Source organism: Cucurbita moschata, unplaced genomic scaffold (assembly GCF_002738365.1).
Source record: "Cucurbita moschata cultivar Rifu unplaced genomic scaffold, Cmos_1.0 Cmo_Scf00038, whole genome shotgun sequence".
NCBI classification, from domain to species: domain Eukaryota; kingdom Viridiplantae; phylum Streptophyta; class Magnoliopsida; order Cucurbitales; family Cucurbitaceae; genus Cucurbita; species Cucurbita moschata.
Window position 1 is genome coordinate 435,720 of NW_019268554.1, and position 21,481 is coordinate 457,200.

The 21,481-nt window shown below is 37.4% G+C and overlaps 5 protein-coding genes, 1 long non-coding RNA gene and 1 other non-coding gene across 8 annotated transcripts; 4 read left to right on the forward strand and 3 right to left on the reverse strand.

The window, feature by feature from the left end:
• Positions 1-2,697: 2,697 nt before the first annotated feature.
• LOC111432381 (ethylene-responsive transcription factor RAP2-11-like) lies at positions 2,698-3,777 on the forward strand. Its single transcript, XM_023069235.1, has one exon. The coding sequence runs from the start codon at positions 2,725-2,727 to the stop codon at positions 3,505-3,507; it is 783 nt and encodes a 260-aa protein (XP_022925003.1). The 5' UTR covers positions 2,698-2,724; the 3' UTR covers positions 3,508-3,777.
• An 83-nt stretch (positions 3,778-3,860) lies between these two features.
• On the forward strand, positions 3,861-7,235 carry LOC111432382 (superoxide dismutase [Cu-Zn] 2-like). 2 transcript variants are annotated; one of them, XM_023069237.1, is made up of 7 exons: positions 3,861-4,016; positions 4,316-4,417; positions 4,487-4,582; positions 4,664-4,695; positions 4,842-4,917; positions 5,880-5,933; positions 6,983-7,235. In XM_023069237.1, the coding sequence occupies exons 1-7, from the start codon at positions 3,929-3,931 to the stop codon at positions 7,000-7,002; spliced, it is 468 nt and encodes a 155-aa protein (XP_022925005.1). In that variant the 5' UTR covers positions 3,861-3,928; the 3' UTR covers positions 7,003-7,235. The 2 variants fall into 2 exon arrangements, with proteins under 2 accessions (XP_022925005.1, XP_022925004.1); XM_023069236.1 differs by having other exon boundaries at positions 7,014-7,235.
• A 629-nt stretch (positions 7,236-7,864) lies between these two features.
• LOC111432379 (5'-adenylylsulfate reductase-like 5) lies at positions 7,865-10,426 on the forward strand. Its single transcript, XM_023069233.1, has 4 exons — positions 7,865-8,502; positions 9,278-9,459; positions 9,632-9,756; positions 9,852-10,426. The coding sequence occupies exons 1-4, from the start codon at positions 8,335-8,337 to the stop codon at positions 10,271-10,273; spliced, it is 897 nt and encodes a 298-aa protein (XP_022925001.1). The 5' UTR covers positions 7,865-8,334; the 3' UTR covers positions 10,274-10,426.
• Positions 10,427-11,721: 1,295 nt separating this feature from the next.
• On the reverse strand, positions 11,722-12,302 carry LOC111432384. Its single transcript, XR_002708629.1, has 2 exons — positions 12,185-12,302; positions 11,722-12,100 (listed from the first exon to the last, which is right to left on the reverse strand). It is a non-coding gene; the product is annotated as an uncharacterized LOC111432384 (long non-coding RNA).
• Positions 12,098-13,483, forward strand: LOC111432380. The gene is made up of 2 exons (XM_023069234.1): positions 12,098-12,934; positions 13,070-13,483. Exons 1-2 carry the CDS (start codon positions 12,200-12,202, stop codon positions 13,184-13,186), a joined length of 852 nt encoding a protein of 283 aa, XP_022925002.1. The 5' UTR covers positions 12,098-12,199; the 3' UTR covers positions 13,187-13,483.
• Positions 13,484-15,096: 1,613 nt separating this feature from the next.
• LOC111432582 lies at positions 15,097-15,258 on the reverse strand. The gene has a single exon (XR_002708660.1). It is a non-coding gene; the product is annotated as a small nucleolar RNA snoR138 (small nucleolar RNA).
• A 725-nt stretch (positions 15,259-15,983) lies between these two features.
• On the reverse strand, positions 15,984-20,344 carry LOC111432378 (glutamyl-tRNA reductase-binding protein, chloroplastic). The gene is made up of 12 exons (XM_023069232.1): positions 20,101-20,344; positions 19,884-19,952; positions 19,677-19,763; positions 19,400-19,498; positions 19,207-19,302; positions 18,947-19,012; positions 18,762-18,852; positions 18,585-18,652; positions 18,431-18,496; positions 18,117-18,167; positions 17,602-17,666; positions 15,984-16,244 (listed from the first exon to the last, which is right to left on the reverse strand). Exons 1-12 carry the CDS (start codon positions 20,266-20,268, stop codon positions 16,190-16,192), a joined length of 981 nt encoding a protein of 326 aa, XP_022925000.1. The 5' UTR covers positions 20,269-20,344; the 3' UTR covers positions 15,984-16,189.
• Positions 20,345-21,481: the final 1,137 nt, after the last annotated feature.

The window sequence follows — 21,481 nt, forward strand, 5'->3', positions numbered from 1 at the left end:
AATGAAATTGGATTTCTTTTTTAGATATTTAGTGAAATTTGATGATACATAGAAAGCACGATCGTACGATTTGAGGTGTGTAAAAGTTTTTTTTCGAGCTATATGGAGATTGACCCTTGAGTGCAAAGGCAAAAGGGAGCTTGATTGCAATACCTACTCGTCGAGTAGGGACATCAGACTTAGTGATTTGATTATGCTGAGTGGAAGAGCCATCGTTTAATACCCACTCGGAATAGGGATGAAAGTTAAGCTTAGTGATTTGATTATGCTGAGTGGAAGAGCCATCGTTTAATACCCACTCGGAATAGGGATAAAAGTTGAGTTTAGTGATTTGATTATGTTGAGTGGAAGGAGCCTCGATGTCTTATTTAAATTTTTTGTTATGATGTAATTATCTATAAATATATTTATTTTAGGGTTATTTCATAATTATTCTTCAACCAACTTTTTAAATTATTTTTAAAGTAAATTTCAAAATAATAATAAATCTATTTAACAACTCCATGAATTAGAAATTTCAAACATTTATATTAAAGAGATTAGAAGGTAGAGACTGTAATCTCATATAATAATATAATGTTTTTAAATTCTAATTTTATTAATATTTTTCTAGCAAAATAGAATTTTTATTTTATAAAATTATTTTAATGGATGATGATTATACCATTAGGGGGTTGAAATGGATGTTACAACAATGGCGACGTGCAGAATGGGACACCATTATTCCCTATTAATTTATATTATTTTCCTTTTTTTAATTCAAAAAATCAGTTTATTTATTAATTTAATGGTGACGTCTAATAATACTTGTAACCTATTTCAAATTAATAATAATAATAATAAATCTATTCATTATTCTAATATTTTTTAAAAAAATTAAAATAATACTTCCCCTACAGATTGGACACCTACTCCAATAATTTTTTCTTTTTTTTAAGGAAAAAGTCTTTTCTCTTTATTTTTTTTCTCTTCAAATCATTATATATATATATATATATATATATATATATATATATAAATACTCTTGTCTATGTTTTTTAAAAAATATAAAAAAAATATTAATTTTGAAAGAAAATATATTTATGAAATTTTAAAATTAGTATTAATCCCTTTTCATCCCACTAATCAATTTTTATTTTTATTATAATATATTACACGTGGATTGAATTAGCATGAATTAAAAAAATGATCCATTTTAATTGGATTTTTGTTTTTACTAAATTAATTTCTAAAATAAAATAATATAATAGATCGACGTGATCGCCAAATTATTAATTCTATAAAAAAAAATTGAGAGAAAAAAAATGTTTTATGAAGGCAGCCAATACCTCGTAGGTTAAGATTAGACTTTTATGTCTTTTATTTTTGTTTTTATTTATTTATTTAATTATTTATTTTGGATCTTCTTTCTTAAGCCTCCAAGTGGCAGTATTTTAGGCTTCCATTACTTTCTCTCTCTACTGTTTGACCTTGTGCCACTTCAAGGGAGAGAGAAAATATGCGTAATTACTTTTTTGCCCTTGCCTTTTTAGGAAAAAATGATTTATTACCCTCTAGTAGTAGCAGGGCAGGAGTGTACTTGAGTTGGATTAGATTGAGTTTACATTTTATAGACTAACTCGAGGTTGGTAATTCAAGTAACCCAAAATTGTTTCACAACCCAACCCGACATTTTATGTTCGAGTTAGGTTGGGTTGAGTTGAGTTTACCGTTGATGCAAGAAAATGTTGGGTAACAATTGGGCATGTCCGTCCATGTCTGCTAGAAACTTTCTTGTTGTTCCAAAAATGACCTGAGATGAGGAGAAGAAAGTGTGATTCCATAATGAGTAAGTGAAACTAGAGGGAAAGGAGGTTGATCGAAGCCTTGTTCTTTGAGAAATCAATCTGAGACAATTGGTGTGACGTGCAACTTTGGGAAGAACAGCTGAACCAGTTTGATTTTAAAAAAAGAAAAAATTATCCAACCCGAATCATTGATTCGGATTGAGTTGGTCCAATTTTCCAGATTTTTGGGTTCAATGTACACCCCAAGAATTTGGCCGGAATGGAATCGTTTAATAAAACCGGTAAAATAGTCTATATGCTTTTATAAACTCTCATGAATAGTCTATATTTGTACGGTTTATGGATGAGTGCTCTTCGTGTAGTTCATTAGCCATGAACCTACGTGCCTATGACTTTGTTTCCTAGGAAATCTGTGCAACTGAAAATCTTGAATGTGAGAATTTCTATATGAAAAATATTCTCTTAAACAAAGGAATTTGTGTTTGGATTACCGCTCGAGATCAGTCTCATGAAAACCTTATATTCTCAAAGGAGATTCTACCCCATAGAAACACTCTTTAGCTTTAGTTGGTCGTGACCAAGAAACCACCAGTTTCGCTTGGTGGGTCGGGAATGCCTGACTTATCATTCATCCGATACATTATTGAATTTTGAAAAGGGTATTTTTGGAAACAAAAAAAAAACATAAATTGAAGACTTAGCTATGAAATACCTTTTTGGTTCCTTTTTTTTATTTTTTAAAATTAAAGACCAAGAACATGAAACCAAATGCAAGAAAACAATACAAAAGTTTTTGTAGCTGCTCCTCAAATTCAACTCAGTGATAATAATAATTAAAAAAATGAAATCAATTTTCATTTCATATAAATCTCCATTTCCCAACAATCAATTAACAACATTCAGTTTCCAATCATTAATCAAACAAACAAAAACCTCCATGGAAATCCACTTTCAGTCGCCGGGAACCCACGGCGGAGCCACCGCTTCATTGGGCAAATCAAGCAAATTCAAAGGCAGAACTAGAGGGAACAATGCTAACAAGTTCGTCGGAGTCCGGCAGCGGCCGTCGGGGAGATGGGTGGCGGAAATCAAAGACACGACAAAGAAAATCCGAATGTGGCTCGGAACTTTCGAGACGGCGGAGGAAGCCGCTCGAGCTTACGATGAAGCCGCTTGTCTTCTTCGAGGTTCCAATACAAGAACGAATTTCATCCCACAAATCTCCACTAATTCCCCAATCGCCTCACGAATTCGCAGCCTCTTAAACAGCAGAAAAAACCAAATTCTAAATCCACTCAAAAACCACCCCGCCGCCGCCGTCGCCGCTCCAATAATTCAGGACGGCCGGCTGTTCGACGGCGCCTATAAACCCGACATGACGAACTGTTTGGAAGAAACAGAGATGGGTTCTGATTTTTGTAGCGATTCATCTTGTTCTTCTGATTCTTCTCGATTGGGAGCTTCTTCTGGAGGTGGGTTTGTTGATGGGCTTTCGATGGTGCAAGAATCGATGAAGTTTCCGGTGAACGCGGCGGCGCTTCAAGCGGAAAGCGAGCATTCAGAGGATTTGGAATTGTTAGCTTTTGAGAGGATGAAAGTTGAGAGGCAAATTTCTGCTTCTTTATATGCCATGAATGGAGTTCAGGAGTATATGGAGGCTGTTCATGAGGCCTCTGAGGCAATTTGGGATCTTCCACCACTCTGTTCTTTGTTCTGTTGATGATCATGAACAGATTAAGATAAACCATGTGGGTTTATCTCTTATTTTCTTTGTTTAGTGCTTGATTTTAGTGTTTTTCTTATGACAAATGTTGTCCGTACAAGAATTTGGGAGATTAAAACATGAAATTGGAGACAGAAACCATTTAAAGAAGATCAAACTTTTGGTGGGTAATTTAGAAATCAATCTAAAAAGCTTAAAATTCAAAAGGGTATGTAAATAATTTGTGATTAAGAAGCTTGTTCATGAATAAACTCCATTTTGAAGGGATTTGCCTTATTTTCCGTTTGGGAATATAAAAACAGAACAAAACAGAACGCACCCATTTACTTTAAGGGCCCACAGATATAGAAACCGCTCATAGTCTCCACTCGTTCATCAATTAACCGCTAAATCTTCAGTCAGGCGATAGACGTGCGAAATGGGCGCTCTCAAAGCCGTGGCGCTCATCACAGGAGGTGATCATTCCAACGTCAAAGGCTCCATTCAGTTCGTCCAAGATTCAAATGGTCTGTTTCTCTATGTGGGTTTTTGAATTCGATGCTTGTTTTTGGTTCTTCTGCGCCCATTTTTCATAGGGTTTTTTGTAATAGATGCTTGTTTTTGCTTGTTCTGCGCCCATTTTTCATAGGGTTTTTGTAATCGTTGCTTGTTTTTGCTTCTTCTGCGCCCATTTTTCGAAGGGTTTTGTCTGCGATGATTGTTCTTGCTTGTTTTTGCACGTATTTCTGAAAGGATTTTGTGTGCGATGCTTGTTTTTGCTTCTTTTGCGCTCATTTCTTGTAGGGTTTTTGATAAACATGAACAGGGGCGACCCATGTTAATGGTAGATTAAGTGGGCTATCTCCTGGACTCCATGGCTTCCATATCCACGCTCTTGGCGATACCACAAATGGCTGCATCTCCACTGGTAATCCCTCTCTTTTTCTGCCCTAATTTCGCCTCGTTCCATTGGTTGAATCGATTTTTTCTTTGTTAGGGCCTCATTTTAATCCATTGAAGAAGAACCATGGAGCTCCTGGGGATTCAGAACGTCACGCTGGAGATCTGGGGAACATCTATGCAGGCCCTGATGGTTAGTAGAGTTTCTACTTTTTTTTTCCATTGGAATGTTCTTGAGCTCCTCGTATGACATTTTAGCTGTGGGATGTTTCAGGGGTTGCTGAAGTTTCCATTACAGATAGGCTGGTAAGTTTGCTAATCCTTATAGACTGCTTCTTATTCAGTGAGTTGTGCTTATGTGAGCCACTGTTGGGCTTCTAATTTGCGTTTGTTCTTTGTGATGTGAGTTGTGGATTATATTTTCGTTGTTGTTCTTGTGTTTTGATGTGTAGATTTCACTTAAGGGACCTCATTCGATACTTGGACGGGCTGTTGTTGTGCACGCTGATCCCGATGATCTTGGCAAGGGTAAGAGTTTGTTCTATTCTACCTCGTCTTTAAGCCTTCAAACGGTATAAGTCTAAGCCCACCGCTAGTAGATATTGTTCTCTTTGGAGTTCCCCTCAAGGTTTTTAAAACGCGTCTGCTAGAAAGAGGTTTCCACACCCTTATAAAAGTATGCTTCGTTCTCCTCTCCAACTGATGTGGGATCTCACAATCCAGCCCCCCTTCAGGGACCAGCGTCCTCGCTGGTACTCATTCCTCTCTCCAATCGATGTGGGATCTCACAATCTATACCCTTTAGGGCCCAGCATCCTCGCTGGTACTCATTCCTCTCTCCAATCGATGTGGGATCTCACAATCTATCCCCTTTAGGGCCCAGCGTTCTCGCTAGCACACCACCCGATGTCTACCCCCTTTGGGGCTTAGTGTCCTTACTTGCACACCACCCGGTGTCTTACTCTGATACCATTTGTAACAGCCCAAACCCACCACTAGCAGATATTATCTTCTATAGGCTTTCCCTTTTGGGCTTTCCCTCAAGGTTTTTAAAACGCGTCTGCTAGGGAGAGATTTCCACACCCTTGTGAAGAATGCTTCGTTCCCCTTTCCAACGGATGTGGGATCTCACACAAACGTTTTGTACTGTTCTTGAGATTAGGATAAAATAGCCATTTGAGTTGTGTTACCTTTCATCTCTTGATAAATTATTTAATAACCAGACAGTGACATGTCTTTTATCATTTACCTTAATGATGTTTGTAGCGATCTTTTGTGTGATAAAGAATATCGAACAAGAGCGACCTATTAAACACATATTTACACATATTTGTAGGTTCCAAGGACCCACTTCTTTAGTTTGTTGATAATTGAATGAGTATCACTTTCTATTGTCAGTTCGAAAGATTATGTTTGATTTGTCGTTCACACGTTCATTTCGTCTATTCGTTGTTGCCTTTTGGCTTAATCGTACATGTTAAATGCAATAGGCGGGCATGAACTCAGCAAGACGACTGGAAATGCTGGTGCACGAATCGGATGCGGTTAGTATGCAAATCCTCTACATATTTGGTTTTGGTTTTTAGGTTATAACAATATATAACAATGTCTGCTAGAGATGGGGTGGATTTAGCATGAATATTTGTTGTAATGATGCAATTTGAAGTGCTACGTGATGATGATATGCTCCCTCTCTATTGAAATGGAAGATGATATGCTCACTGCTAGTACCTAATATCCTCGTTGGGCTTTCCCTAGCTTTTCTTTTCGGGCTTCCTCTCAAGGTTTTAAAACGCGTCTGTTAGGGAGAGATTTCCACACCCTTATAAGGAATACTTTGTTCCCCTCTCCAACCAACGTGAGATCTCACAATCCACCCCCTTGGGGGCCAGCATCCTCATTGACACACCGCTCGGTGTCTAGCTCTGATACCATTTATAACAGCTCAAGCCCACCGCTAGTAGATAATGTCTTTTTTGGGCTTTCTCTTCCAGACTTCCCCTCAAAGTTTTAAAACGCGTCTGCTAGGGAGAGGTTTCTACACCCTTATAAGGAATTTTTGTTCCCCTCTCCAACCGGTGTGGAATCTCGCACTAAATTAAGGAGAATAGGCATGTGGAAAGAACATAAGTTTTATTTAGAAGATGTCTGATCACTTGGAAAAAAACGAAAGAGAATGGTGAGAAGCAGGTGGACAGAAGGATGAAAGGAAACGGGCGGGGTGGGGCGGAGGTGAAGAAACTAACAAAGGTACTGATAGATCGAGAAAAAAACTAGTGAAAAAGTTCTTCGACGAGCAAAGCCATTTCTAACCCAAAGAAGCCTCAATTTGGTCTCGTCGAGCAAGAAATCGAGGCAAACCTTAGGCAATAGAGCATGTAGGGCATGCGATATCGATATTGCCTTCCCATCGATGAAACACTCTTTAACAAACGCATAAGGGAAGGGAAGGGAAGGGAAGCATGGAAAATCATGATCAAGATAGCGGAGGCCTCGGACCCCGGACCGTAAGTAGGGATTTTGGGTGATAGAGAATATGTTATGTTGTTCCATAGAACTAAGCATTTTGTACCCTTATGGTTTTATTGTACGGTTTTTGAAAGTTTTGCTTGATTGTTGAGCAGGCATTATTGGGATCCAATCCTCTGTTTAAAGGTTGGCTGTGCTGGAACCCTCTCTCTCTCTTGTTTCTTTCCTTTCTGTTCTGTACAAATAAATGAGTCCATCAACAATTAAGTTATTAAGTTATTTCGAGTCGGGTATGTGAAAATAGGCCGAGTTTGAGGTTTATGGTCGGAAATGTTCAATTCATCGTTCAAATAAAAATTATATTACAATATTGTCGATGTATAATGTAAGTCTTAAATTGTGTATATGTTAGCATTATAAGGTAATACTTCCCGAGAGTAGGTCGACTCTTCAAGAGACTAGTTATTCACTAAATGACATGAAATCATGAACACCGACCATCGACAATGATGGTTGTGCTTAAAACTAGATGCTCTGAATCTTGCTTGCAATATATTCATCTGTCCTTTGTGGTAGTTTGGATCGTCCTCCCAACCAAAGTTATGATCTCTATCATTGGTTCATAACATGAGATCTATGTGTGATTTCACGAAGGTTTTTTGATTCTCCCTATAGTCAAGAGTTAATATCAAATTGTATATGACCCTCTCGTAAAATATGAATATTTTCAATTAATGGATTTATGAAAAAGAGATCAAATATTTTATAGTCAAGTCTTATACAAACTCGTTATATAAAATATTTTCACTCGTATGTTTCCACTCTTGATACCTAAATTCGGAGAAAATGATATTTGTTGCACGCATTTTGAGAGTGGAATCTCCTCTTCGGATATATATGTTTATATTAGAACTTGAAAGTAGAAAATATAATCCCTATCCCTCACCCAGTTCATCTACCGGGGAGAAATCTTTTCTCAAATTTTGAAGGACGGATCCTTTTTTTTTTTCCATTAAATTCTTTGAAGTAGTGCCGCCACATTCAAAGGAACGTAGAACAGAAGATCAACTACAAGAACACAAACTCCATTCGGTTCATTCCCTTTTGAAAGTTCTAAAGTTAATCAGCAAATATCTCAGCTGGATTTTATTTGGAGCTTTCGAAGCGGAAAGTATAAGAAAACCTGAATCCTCCTCCCAAATCGGCGATTGAATCGGTGTCCGTTGGATTCTCAACGAAACCCTCCGCCGCTGCCGCCGCTACCTCCGCCGTCACGGCCACCGTATGATCTAGATAAATCTGATTGAACCATACCCTTTTTTTAGAAACTTGAGGAACCAATACATATCTGTTTATCTGTTTATCTGTTTCGTCGTTTTTTTCTGCTCGACTTTCCCTTTCTGATTCATTTCTATAATACCCATTTGTTCTTTTTCTTGTTCTTCATCATTTTATGGTTTAATCTCTTCTCCAAACATGGCTGCCTTTTCCCTTTTTGTTTATTTTCTTGCCCTTACTCCTCTAGGGTTTGTGTCTTCAAAATCCCTTCCCCGATCTTCATTTTGCCCCAGAGATTCGGATTTCTTTCTCTATGGGGTTCGATCTCAATGCCCTTCCTCTGTGCTTCCCAGCTCGGCTTTACAGGTGTGAAATTCTCTGTTATCTTCTTGGTTTTGTGTTGATTGTCGTTTTGCTTAGCTGATGATATCATCTCTGTTTTCTTTGTCTTAGCTTCACGAACAACATGAACAGCCTCGTTGTTATACCTTTAGAATTAGATTATTAGAAGATTTGTAAATGGCTGAATTTTGGTTGTGTTAAGCTCTTTGATTGTTCTTTATGTGGTGAACATTCAGCTGAGGGGAGGTGGAATAAATTTGTGCATATTTGTTCTTTTCTCTTTACTGTTATCTGAAGAATTAGATTGGAAGAGTTGATGTTGAATCAGAAGTTAGAATGTTCATGGGGTTGAGTTGGGGATGGATTGAGGCGTTTGTAACCCAATTTTCGGGTCGAGTTGGGGATGGATTTAGGCATTTGTAACCCAATTTTCGGGTCGAGTTGGGGATGGATTTAGGCATTTGTAACCCAATTTTCGAGTCAAGTTGGGGATGGATTGAGGCATTTGTAACCCAATTTTCGAGTCGAGTTGGAGATGGATTTAGGCATTTGTAACCCAACTTTCGGGTCTAGTTGTGGATGGATTGAGGCATTTGTAACCCAACTTTCGGGTCGAGTTGGGGATGGATTGAGGAGTTTGTAGCCCAACTTTCGAAACTGCTAACCTGAGCATAGCTTTAACTCTTTACGATTAAGACATTATATTCTCGATTGAAAGGTCATACGTGTTGAAGTCATGGTGTGCTAGTGTAATTTCTTCTCTCTTATTGATTTTCTTTGCCTTTCTTCTGATCTTTAGGTGGATGGGAAGTTCCTTGATAAGACTTTGACGTCTTATAAGAAGAACGGCTACACCTCCATGTTCTTTTATGCGTCGTGGTGCCCGTTTTCTCTCCGTTTGCACCCCACATTCGAATCTCTCAGCTCGTTGTTTCCTCAAATAGAACACTTGGTGGTTGAGCAATCTTCTACACTACCAAAGTAAGTAGTTGAACTATTGTGTTCATTTGTTTGAATGAGACAGAATTTAGCGATCCTCGTATTGGCGTTTTTAAGTGCTAATGAGATCGTTTCTGTCGTTGAATCTCGAATAGGATAATAACTTGCTGGTTTACAACCTCTTTACTAACACATTTGTCTTCCCGTTTCGTAGCGTACTCTCAAAATATGGAGTCCGCAGCTTCCCGACTATATTATTGGTGAACAGGACATCATGGATTCAATATCGTGGTCCAAAAGATATACATTCGCTCGTTCGTTTCTATAACCGAGTAACAGGTAAGGTTCTCCAATGTGGGTGTGTGTGATCAAGCTCTAACGGGTTGTGTTTGGTGAACGTATATGTATATCTAAATCGCGTTTTGTTATGTCAGGATTAAAATCGGTTCCTTATTATAATGAAGATGAGTTACTTAGAATTGAGAGCGTTGGTAGGCCAATAATCGAACGGTCAAAGATTTCCTCACCGAAGAACATATTGAAGAGCGAACCATTGTTGACGTTCTCATTTGTATTCATATGTCTTCGTATAGCGATGGTCAAATTACCACATGTGCTATATCATCTTAACAATCTTTGGAGATCTTACATGCCCCACCTAAACTTGGAAATATTTGGTGAAACACGACAACTGATGGGGCGGATTTTCCACATGGTCGATATGAGAAGGGCATGGGCGAAGCTGAGGCTATGCAAGACGAAGAACTTCCACAAAGGAGCAAGGAATGCTCGTGTTTGGGCATCGTCTCTGGCCTCCGTCTCGTTGGGTGAATCTTCGTCCTCGAGATCGACTTAGATTCACCTACCATCTTGTAAAAATTGAAAATGCAAATTTCTGAGGCCTTTTCTTGCACTAGAGGTAGCAGGAGAGTAGAGGGCAAGGCAAGGCCTGTACAGTTAAAAAAAATTGATTCTCATTTTGAATATTATACACATTACACGACCAAAACATGTCTAAACCCAAACAAGCTGTTGTCGGTTCACAGTTGGGTCATAACGATGTTGTTATCTAAATAGTAGGTAAGTAAGTTCTTGTGTAACAGCTCAAAGTCCACCACTCGCAGATATTGTCCTGCCTTCTATTTTGAATTTTTTCTTGAGGTTTTAAAACATGTTTGCTAGAGAGAGACTTTTACACCTCCTCCCCATCCGATATGGGATCTCACAGTCCACTCTCCTTTTGAACCTAGTGTCCTTGCTGGTACTCATTCAATCTCACCAGCCCCAACGACCTCACTGACGCTCGTTCTCTTCTCCAATCGATGTGTGATCTCACAATCCACCCTTCTTTAGAACCTAGTATCCTTGCTGGTACTCATTCAATCTCACCTCTCGAGACTTACGTAATCTTTCGATAATCCCAGGTTTAAAATGAGGATCGGGCTAATTAATTGAGAGGAGAGGATAAGAGCAGGCTTGTGGGGGCGTGATTTAAGGCCTAGATTTGAGAGTTTGTTTGTTTTTGCCTTCCATTTTCAAAGATTGCTTGTTGGGAAGAAAAGGGGTCTCTTGTGATTGAATGTGACTGAAGATATTTGGTGTGGTGTATGAGCGGCCAAATGCCAAAGACTTGGGGAGTTTGCTTGTTCAAATAGTACTTGTATTCTTCTTTTTGTATTTTGCCATGAAATTTTGTGGCTATTACCGACTCGTTGATAACGCTTCGTGGCTATTACCGATGCCCTTTCGTGACTATTACGATCTGTACGAGGGTTAAGCAAAGTTTTTGTATATAGGTTATGCACATAGAGGCGATGGAAAGCTTTTTAGGATCTACTAAGTAGTTATTTCTTTCCTTTGCATTCCATATTTGACATCATTTGATGATATATTATTTTATTTTATGGACATCTCACTGTTCTTAAATAATTCTTTCGTGACAAACAATGAATGGCGCTAGTATAAAATAAGTTCTTTTGATAATGATATTATAAAAGTAATTACTTGAATTATGCTAAGAAGCTATTGCCCTTAAATAAGGAAGAGCTTGGCTAGTTACACCTGACATGATAAATTCAATTCAACTTTGTAATGAATGAGGACACCTAAAACATTTAACTAAAGAAATGTTCAAAGAACAGATGATCACACAAATAAAGGAAAATTGGGAAGAAAAAAAAAGTAAAATTTGAAATTTATTTATTTATATAAATTCAAAAAAGGTAAAAATTGAAGCTTGAAAATTGATAGAACAGGCAATATTTAGAGGTGACAATGAAAATTTTCCTAATAAATAAGAATATATTAAAGCATCAAACTTTCCCATTTTTTCTCATTAAAAAAATAACAAAATGATTTAAAAAGAAAAAAAAAAAAAAAGAGAAAAAGAGGAAAAAAGAATTAAAAACTTATCCTTTCTTGATCGTTTCTAGACAATCCCAGCAAGCAACCGACCCTCTTTTTCAATCCTTGTGGTTCCATTTATTCCAGTGGGGGCTGTTTACTTCTTAGAATCCCTATAAAAATTCACCTACCATAATCAAATGTTCATAATACCCTCCCCCCCTTCTCTTTCTCTCTCTAAGATTTTCCCCCAAACAAAGCATATTCTTGAGAAGAAGGTTACAAACAATCCAGAGGGTTTTTTATTTGAGTTCTTGGTGGGTTCCTATGGCCAAAGGACCTGCAAATTCCATCTAAAGTTTGAAAATTTTGATTCTTCTTCCATTATAAAGCCCCCCCAGTTGTGAGTTCATATTTCACGTACCTCCAGAGAAAGAAAATGGATATCCATGAGTGGGAAATCCTCTCTGATGATGCCTTGCTTGATTACAAAGATGATAAGAAGAAGATCATCGCGGCTAAGAGAAGTGCTTCTGCTTCTGAAGCCAAGGTTATGGTTGAAATGAACTATTTCTTGTGCCCGTCGTCAATGGATTCTTCCGAGCACATCAGCCAACCGCCGAGGAGTTCTTCAGGGTTACCTAAACAGCCGATGATCCCTGTTCATCTACAATTGGACTCACCAATTATCAAAGTCCCAGATGATTCACTGGCAATGAAAGAGAAAGAAAAGGTACCCATGGTGATCAGTTTTGAGCCATCGGCCGTGAGTGAGAAGGTTGATCAAAAAGGGGCTGTGGAAAAAGCAGATCAAGAGACTGTTACTCAAGTTTTCTTCAAGAAAATGAAGGAAAATGAATTCGTCGACATGAAAATAGACTCACCCAGGTCCAGCAACAAGGGAACCAAGGCTCAAATTGATGTAGGGTGTTATCAGTTTGATGATGATGGTGAGGCTAAAGAGAGCAGTACGAACTCCCCCAGGATGGATTTGATGAACCAGGAAAGCAATAAGATGGATGATGGATCCATCGGTGGGTTGAACATATTGAAGTGGAGCTTAAATGGGATTGGAGCCATTTGCTCCTTTGGGGTTGCAGCTGCCACGATTTGTGTTCTGTTTTATGGAGGCAACCAACAAAAGCTGAAAATCCAGATCTACACCAATGATAAGGTCAGCAATTCAAAACGTTCATGCAATATTACCTCAAACAGTAATGAATTAAGGCAAATGTTAGGTTAGAAGTTCAATTCGGTTCATAAAACCCATAAATTGTAGCAGAGCTTATTTCATAGCATTTGGTTGCAGAAATTAAAGCAAGCGGTTCAGCAAGCTACTAAGTTAAATGAAGCAATCTCAGCAGCAAGAGGACTTCCACAGACAAGGGCTCACATAACCTGTGGCGGCCGCTATGATGGGCTCTAAGGAAGCTTAGAGGTGGCTCTGCTAAGACAAACTCTACACTAGAGGATGAATTGAGGCGGATTTGCCCTTAAAAATGACCAATTCTATCACTTTACTAGAAGTCTGTACATAGAGATTATAGTTTTAAGTACAAAAAAAAAAGGTTCAGGGGTCCTAGTTAGCCTACGCCAATACAGTCTTGATCAGCTTTGAATTTTATAGGTTTTTATGGTTTGTTTGTGTGTTCCAGTGGGGAAATGGTACAATCTTTATACACATGAGCAGTGGAAATGAAAGAGATGATTCTAAAAGCATAAATCTTGATCTTGATCTTGAACGGTTAAGACACTATTTAGTCCATATACAATAACTCCTATGGCGTGGTCTCTGTATTAAAACGTTTGTCCCACTTTAATAAATGTAACCAATGGATAAGTCTTCCTCATTAAAGAAGACCCTGAATCTTAATTACCAGTGAAGCCCCTATAAACAAACTTTTTACTGTCTAACTCAATGAAAACGGTTGGTGTGGGGGAAAGATCATGAGTTTATAAGTAAGGAATACATCTCCATTGGTACGAGGCCTTTTGGGGAAACCAAAAGTAAAGCCAAGAGTTTAAAGTGGACAATATCCTACTACTGTGGAGAGTCGTAATTCCTAACATGGTATCAAAGTCATGCCATTAACTTAATCGTGTTAATAGAATCCTCAAATGTCGAACAAACAATTGTGAGCCTCAAAGGTGGTGTTAAAAAACGACTCAAATGTCAAATAAAAGGTGTATTTTGTTCGAGGGGCCTAAAGAAAGGAGTTGAGCCTCAATTAAGGGGTTTGAGGGCTCTATAGGCCTTAGGGGAGGCTCTATTGTATACTTTGTTCGAGGGGAGGCTCTATACTTTGTTTGAAGGGAGGATTATTGGTGGGGAGTCCCACATCGGCTAAATAAGGGAGATGATCATGAGTTTATAAGTAAGAAATACATCTCTATTGGTACGACACATTTTTGGAAAACCAAAAGCAAAGCCATTAAAGTTTATGTTCAAAGTGAGCAATATCATACCATTGAAGAGAGTCGTGATTCCCAACAAAAACCAGAGCAACAAGGGACTTGGAGATATGGCTTACACAAGCAAGTATATGATGGTGCTTGGTTTATTCCTTTGCTCAGCTAGCTTGGTACGATTTATCAGGTGATCAACCCAAACTTAGGATATTCTTCCACTGATTAAAATCGCCTATATACAATGCAAACAATAAATGAATATAAGTACAGGGCTAAATAATGGAAATGGATTGAAAAAAAAAAGTGAAACAGACAGAGAGTGACCGGCCGAATAATGGAGCAAGCAATTACAGATAGAGTTCTCTCTTTCCTTTCTTCTTTTCTTTTTCTTTTCTTTCAAGGTTTGAACAGTAAACAATAAGACTAAATTGATCAGATCAAATCATTTTCCTTTCCTCCATTTAAATTTCTAAGAAATACTTGAGAAAAAAATAGAAAATCTGGGGTCCAATGAAAGAGACAGAGATTCCACCACTTCAGAAAGTGAAAGCTCCATTGTGGGATTTGAACCAGGCACAAAATATCAAATAATGGCATGACAACTTGACAATAAACCGTAGCTTCGCCGATTGTATTATTGACAAAAATGCACTGCCTTGAACATCACATAATGCAAGCCATTTACGTAATCAACTCCCACATTTCACAATCAGATTGACAAAGAACATCAAAACCCTAGGCCAAAAACCATCCGCAGAAGATCATTTACACTAATCTACAGCATCTAAATCCATCCTGGATTCACTAAAAAGGAAGAACATCCAATTCAGATAGATTAGATTCGAAAAGCACACAAAACCCAGATCAAATTCCTTATCAAAAGAGCTAAAAAGACTAAAAAAAAACAAAAGAAGTGGGGGAAAAGAGAAATGTCCGAAGCTATCCGGAAGAGGAACAAAGAAGAAAACGTTCGACTCCCTCAAACAGATTCCGTAGTGGAATTTTATATCCGATCAATTGATGTAAGCCTTTGTCTGAACCAAAAGGTGTTGCAGAATAGTTTCACCTCCTAGTCATTCGAAAGGCTAAACCATTTCCATTTTCAAAATTTTACCCCAAATCTAAACAAAACTTTAAACCTTCAGAAGGATCATCCAAGAAATAGACGACCAAAAATTGTCTCCTCCATTCAAAATTTAGGCGACGGAGCGGAGAAAGCGGGCGGGAACAATTTAATAACGACGTTCGGCTTAGGGATTCCACGTACGGTACGGTTTGGGCTTTTCGGATCGGGTATGGGTCTTAAATTGGCTGATCGAATCCGACTTTTCAATTCATCTAACTTAGCCCTAAAATATTTCCCTTTAGCTGAAAATTGTCTTAATCCAACCCAAACAAGATCCAAACTCACACCAACAATTCATGAATCTTGCTTAAAAAATTCAAAAGAACCCTAAATTGAGATCAAAGCCAACTAAAAAACTATTCAAATTGGTCTAGAATGGAAGATCCAAACTCACACCAACAATTCATGAATCTTGCTTAAAAAATTCAAAAGAACCCTAAATTGAGATCAAAGCCAACTAAAAAACTATTCAAATTGGACTAGAATGGAAGAAATCTGCTGAACTAAGAATTGGGTTGAGCCAAACCATAATCGAGTTGGACCATGTAACAACCCATAATCGAGTTGGACCATGTAACAGCCCAAACTCACTGCTAGCAGATATTGTCTGATTTGGTCCATTACATAACGTCATCACCCTCACGGTTTTAAAATGTGTCTACTAGGGAGAGGTAGTAAGGGTTCCTCTCAACCAATAAAATGAATTTACAAGTGGCCATTATCAGAATTTACATGTATGGGTTCGTTCATAGATACCATGTGCAACCTAAAACTGCTTCGTGAGCAATGTTAATGCTTTAGCATGCCAAAGAACAAGCCAAGCCAGAAAAGTTATGACAAGTTCAATTTAAGCATTACAAAAAGAAGATCAAGAACATCTTCCTGTCAAGGTGATTAAACTTGAGGCTTGGCAGCTTCTAGCATTTCAACTATAAGTGTCTTGACATCCCTAAAAAGATGCAATAGAAAAAGTGAGAAGAAATTCAAACAACAGGGACTAAAATGACTAGAAGAAACTTTGAAATGGTTAAGATCATTTTTATCATGTTCAGGAGTATTCAAGCTTCATGGTAAGAAAATCATATTTAGAAGTGTAAAACCAAACACTAAAATTATTATATGAAAAGTTAACTCTTAATAAATATCACTTATAACAAATCATTTTCACTAAAATCATTCTCAAACATGCCCGAAACTCTAAATATTCGAGACGATCAGAGGTGCAGAAAGTTTTTTCAAATAACAATCCTATTATCTCCACATGTCATCTATCTAACTCCTTAGAAGTCGAGATCAACCTTCACACCATAAACCAGGACTTCAACAGGAAAGAAAATAACATCATGCATCTAGAATTGTAAATGAAAATAAAGATGGAAAGAAATATCTCTGGTCCCAAAGTATCAAATACTTAAACATGCATTCTCGTGTTCGAAATTTAACAATTTAAGTTGTAATTTATGGATTAAATTAGCAGTTGTTACACAGTTCTCAGAAATTCATAATCCTCATAATTTTTTCCAGCATATAGTCCGTTCGTTGTTGCAATGCAATTTAATGAAGTTTTATACGGAGAAAGGAATTCAATTCATTATTACAATTCACACAACCAATAAATAAAAAATAAGCCGATACAATGTCCTCTTACACTGCATATAGAATTTAGGTCAAATTTTGTTTGGTCCATGTACTTAGATAATAAATGGGTGAGTCTTTTTTCTATTTTTGTTACATCTTACCCCGGACAAATGTATAATGTCTTAGCCAGTTTAATAATGTTAAGTGTTAGTAGATGGAAGAGCTAATTTCGAACTTAAGATTTTAATTTCATAAATTCAAGTCTGAACTTGAACAAATGGTGAATTATGCCTTTTATTAGTTAGATGAATTTCAACCATTTAGAGATCTACGGCAAGAAGATTGTTCTTACAAGCTATGATCGAGCAAGGTGCTAGTCTTATGGTCGTAAAGTTGAGTTGTGACTTTACTTCACTTTATTAGTTTTAGTCATTTTGGTTCTAAGTTCGATTTTTTTTTTTTTACTTTACAATTTTACGGTTGAAGTTTGGGTGTTCTTGCGGTTGGGTTAGTATGTTATTTTGGATGATTTGTTGGTTGGTTTTTGGCTAATTTTCAAACTTGCCCTTGAATCTTTCCCTAGAATTGAAGAAACATTATTTATATTAACAGAAGCAACTAATCAACAAATGGTACATTCAGCAGACCAGAAACATATAGGGGCAAAAAAGCATGCAATAGACATCTTTTTGCCTCAGCAATGAGAATTATAGGGTAAGGAGTCTTACTTTCTATTTTCTGCTCGTCTTGGAAAAGGTACACGAAGCTTAAATGAATTCCCCTGATAACTAGCCTAAATAAACAAAAGAAAAAAAAAACACACAAATATACACATCTATTAGCCTTTGGAAAGTAGAGCTGAAGTCAATACACCTTTTGTTAAGATTTAAATGTACATTAATTAGTAAATATTAATCTAATAGCTTGATCCTTAAGATTGGTATTACTCCAATATAACATATCATAGGCCAAAATTCTTGCCTCCAATTATCCATATTCTCATTTGCTCCTGTCAAAATTTATTAGTCCCCAGCATAATGATTACGGGTACGAACCCATAACTAATACTAACCTAACGTGAACTTTTAATGTCATTCTATCCTAACATGATCTAATATTTCAGCAAACGCACAGAGAACTTTAATTCGTAGTAATATTTTAGCAAAGACACGTAATAATAATTAGTTCTTATAATACAAGCCAACAAAGGTTGAACAAATAATTTAGTTCGTAGTACTAATACCTTGACGTTAAAACCAAGGCTATCCAAATCTAGCATGATGGCTGAATCAACCTGCAGATATAAGTAGTACAGTCTCACATGAACAGTTCATCAAAAGCTTTAGCTACTAAACTTGAAACGGTTAAAAACCTTAAACGAAGTATAATTGCATAGGTATTATTATCAAAAGCTACCCTAGGCCCAGATACTCCGGCCAATTGTAACCAGGTAATTCAGCCCTGATCACACAGTGCAGAATCAGATTGAAAATAAAAAACAAACGGAGTCCTATGTGAACTTGATTTAAACCAAACATATAGATCATTTTTTTATACCGGAATGGATGACCAGTGTCTCACAATCATCTTTGTATCTTCAGTATGATCCCTATTCATGTGAGACTGTAAATAAACAGAATCCGATTTAGAAAATATGTGATTAATGATTATTAATTGAAATAACAAGCAAGATTTAAAATGATGCTATCACCATGACAGGCTTTGCAAATTGAACTATCGGATCAACTTGTGCCGCCTTGTACTCTTCACTACTTAGTTCTTGGATTAAAAAGGTAAAAGAGCTAGATGTCAGTGTGACAAGAACAAGCCTGATATCAGAAGAAATAGAAAAGAGGAGAAGTAGAAAAGGCAGTCTATGTAAACAAACCTCCTGAACCCAAAGAAGCTGTTGCAACCCCCGACACGTATCGTATCACTTTCGGTTTGATGTACACAAATTGGAAGTCACCAAAGTCAACCTTCACACAAGTAGGAAGAATTAATTCATCTTTTATGTATAAACTGGAATAAACATCTCATGAAAAAAGTATCCTGAAGATCGGTATAAGCTACCCAAAACGCATTTGGATGCTTGGACAAATAAGCAGCACGAACAGCAGGTCTATCTTCTTCAGAAACCTAAATAATGAAAAAGAACATAATTCAGATTGTCATGCTATTCCATTGAGGAAGAATAATACTTGTCCTGAAAGACACACATGAACAGACACGCATCTATAATCTACGCATTTCTAATGAATGCATACAAGCAATGAGACAGATCGACACATGGAAAGAAGAAATAAATACTGAACATAAGCTATACATCTTACAGGAACAGCATCACCATGAACAGTGACCACTAAAGTTCCCCTATCTTCAGGTTCTTTTGCCACGAGCAATGAACATTTCGGATTAGCTGCCAAATTCTGCACAGAAAAGGAAAACCAAACTTTCAAAAGAATAAGAATGCTGCCAACACCAAAATTTCCAACTGGGTGCATTACGATGAATGATGTACAATACCTTAGCGTGCTCTGCTAGACTGCTTACAGCAAGTATAGGAGTACCATCAGCATCACATGCAAAGTCAACAAAAGATCCAGAAGGATAACCTTCAAAGCTCTGTACAGGAGCAAACCTTATTACTACTAAGGACTAAGAAACCAATCAAATGCAAATGATTTACAGAGAAATCAGATCTAATTGTACACTAGGAATGTCAATCACAAGTTCATAGTTATGTAGCGAATTCCGAAGACAATAGAGATAACACAACTAAAGATTAAAAGAGAGTGAATACCCTAGAAAAGGTGGAGAGCATGCCGCGCACACTCTGATCCAACAGTGTTCGAATCTCCTCAGCTGGCAAAAGCCGAGCCGCTTTTTCCTAAAACGTCACCAACCACATACAGCAAGTACTTGATAAATAAACAGAACACAAGAAATAATTCAAAACAAGCAATCAAACTTGAATCGGACAAAAGATATTATCAAAGGAAAGAAATACCTGATGAGCTTGAATCAACTTCGACACATCAATTTCATCGCTATTAGCATCATCGCCAGACGCCACAGCCTAATCAATCAGAAGAACAAAAACAAAAGGAAAGACAGTAAATCTCTTTTCGTATACTATAAAATTGTTACTACATGAACGAAATCAGCAAAAGAACAACAAACGTAACCACGAATTGATGGATGAAAAAGAGGAGAGAAGGAGATACCTGAGAAGTGGACTCCGTTGACGCAGCCATTGAAAATGGAAGACGAAAACGAAGACGAGGATTGAAGGAGGAGGCCAAAGAACGGGGAAAGTGAAAGCCGATTCGACCATTAAAGGTATTGCGCGAACGAAATTGGAAGGTTAGGGAAGGTGGCGTTACAGTCGCCATTGTTCACCGAACTCCAACTCCCTTACCGGCCGGTTCAAGCAACTCCACGCGGCACCTGATCTTTTTCTTTTTCTTTTTAATTATTTATTTTAAAATATATTTTCCTCCTCATTTTTTACAAAAAATAAAAATAAAAATAATAAATGTCTTTTCTCACCTTTTAAATAAATAGAAGAAAAAAGGAATATTAACAACAAATCACAATTAATTTTAACATTTTTCTTTAATATTAACTTAATTTGAATAAAATATACGATTTTAATTGATACACCCTATAATCCGAGAATCCACCCCCCTTGAGACCTAGCGTCATCGTTGGCACTCTTTCCTTCCTCCAATCAATGTGGGACCGCCCCTAAATCAACCCCCTTCGGGACCCAACGTCCTTACTGTGCCTGTTCTCCTCTCCAACCAATGTGGGACATCACAATCCACCACCCTTCGGGGCCCAGCGTCCTCATTGGCACTCTTTCCTTCCTCCAATCGATGTGGGATTGCCCACAAATCCACCCCATTCGGGCCCTAACATCCTTACTAACACACTGCCTCATGTCTACTCCCCTTCGGGGAACAGCGAGAAAGTTGGCACATCGTCCGGTATCTGACTCTAATACCATTTGTAACAACCTAGGCCCACCACTATCAGATATTGTCCTCTTTGGACTTTCCCTTTCAGGCTTCCCCTCAAGGCTTTAAAACACGTCTGCTAGGGAAAGTTTTCACACCCTTATAAATAGTGTTTTGTTCTCCTCCACAACTAACGTGGGACATCACATGAGAGCCCAACGTCCTTGCTGGCACACCGCTCAATGTTTAGCTCTAAAATCGAAGAATTTCAATTGAGCCGCTCAAAATCAAAGAATTATAGGTGCTTCCTCCAACACCCAAATGTGGATGTATGTTTTTCAACGAGACCTTGGTTGAAGTTACGAATTTGCTAGTTGCAGTCTTACATACGGTAGAACAAGTTATGTGCATAGATATAACCATTATAAATAACTTGAAAATTTATGAATTGATTCAGCTAGTTTGATAAAATCATTTATAACAAATACAAAGTGAGTCGTATTAATAGTATTAGCATGATAAGACGCTCAATCTCACTATAGACATTATATGATTTTCTGTATGTCAACCTCGTACTTTGAAGATCACGCTAATTTCCTTAAATTTTTTCATATAATTAATATATGTTAAATTAAAATTACTATTA

Bases quoted from the DNA above. Each gene is read 5' to 3' on its own strand.
- LOC111432381 (XM_023069235.1), top strand. From the start codon at position 2,725: ATGGAAATCCACTTTCAGTCGCCGGGAACCCACGGCGGAGCCACCGCT.
- LOC111432382 (XM_023069236.1), top strand. From the start codon at position 3,929: ATGGGCGCTCTCAAAGCCGTGGCGCTCATCACAGGAGGTGATCATTCC. The intron at 4,696-4,841 runs GTAAGTTTGCTA...TTTGATGTGTAG, and splicing joins TTTCCATTACAGATAGGCTG to ATTTCACTTAAGGGACCTCA. The intron at 4,918-5,879 runs GTAAGAGTTTGT...TAAATGCAATAG, and splicing joins TCCCGATGATCTTGGCAAGG to GCGGGCATGAACTCAGCAAG.
- LOC111432379 (XM_023069233.1), top strand. From the start codon at position 8,335: ATGGCTGCCTTTTCCCTTTTTGTTTATTTTCTTGCCCTTACTCCTCTA. The intron at 8,503-9,277 runs GTGTGAAATTCT...TCTGATCTTTAG, and splicing joins TTCCCAGCTCGGCTTTACAG to GTGGATGGGAAGTTCCTTGA. The intron at 9,460-9,631 runs GTAAGTAGTTGA...CCCGTTTCGTAG, and splicing joins CAATCTTCTACACTACCAAA to CGTACTCTCAAAATATGGAG.
- LOC111432380 (XM_023069234.1), top strand. From the start codon at position 12,200: ATGGATATCCATGAGTGGGAAATCCTCTCTGATGATGCCTTGCTTGAT. The intron at 12,935-13,069 runs GTCAGCAATTCA...ATTTGGTTGCAG, and splicing joins AGATCTACACCAATGATAAG to AAATTAAAGCAAGCGGTTCA.
- LOC111432378 (XM_023069232.1), bottom strand. From the start codon at position 20,268: ATGGCGACTGTAACGCCACCTTCCCTAACCTTCCAATTTCGTTCGCGC. The intron at 18,653-18,761 runs GTTTGTTTACAT...TTTTAATCCAAG, and splicing joins AGCTTCTTTGGGTTCAGGAG to AACTAAGTAGTGAAGAGTAC. The intron at 17,667-18,116 runs GTATTAGTACTA...TTGTTTATTTAG, and splicing joins GCCTTGGTTTTAACGTCAAG to GCTAGTTATCAGGGGAATTC.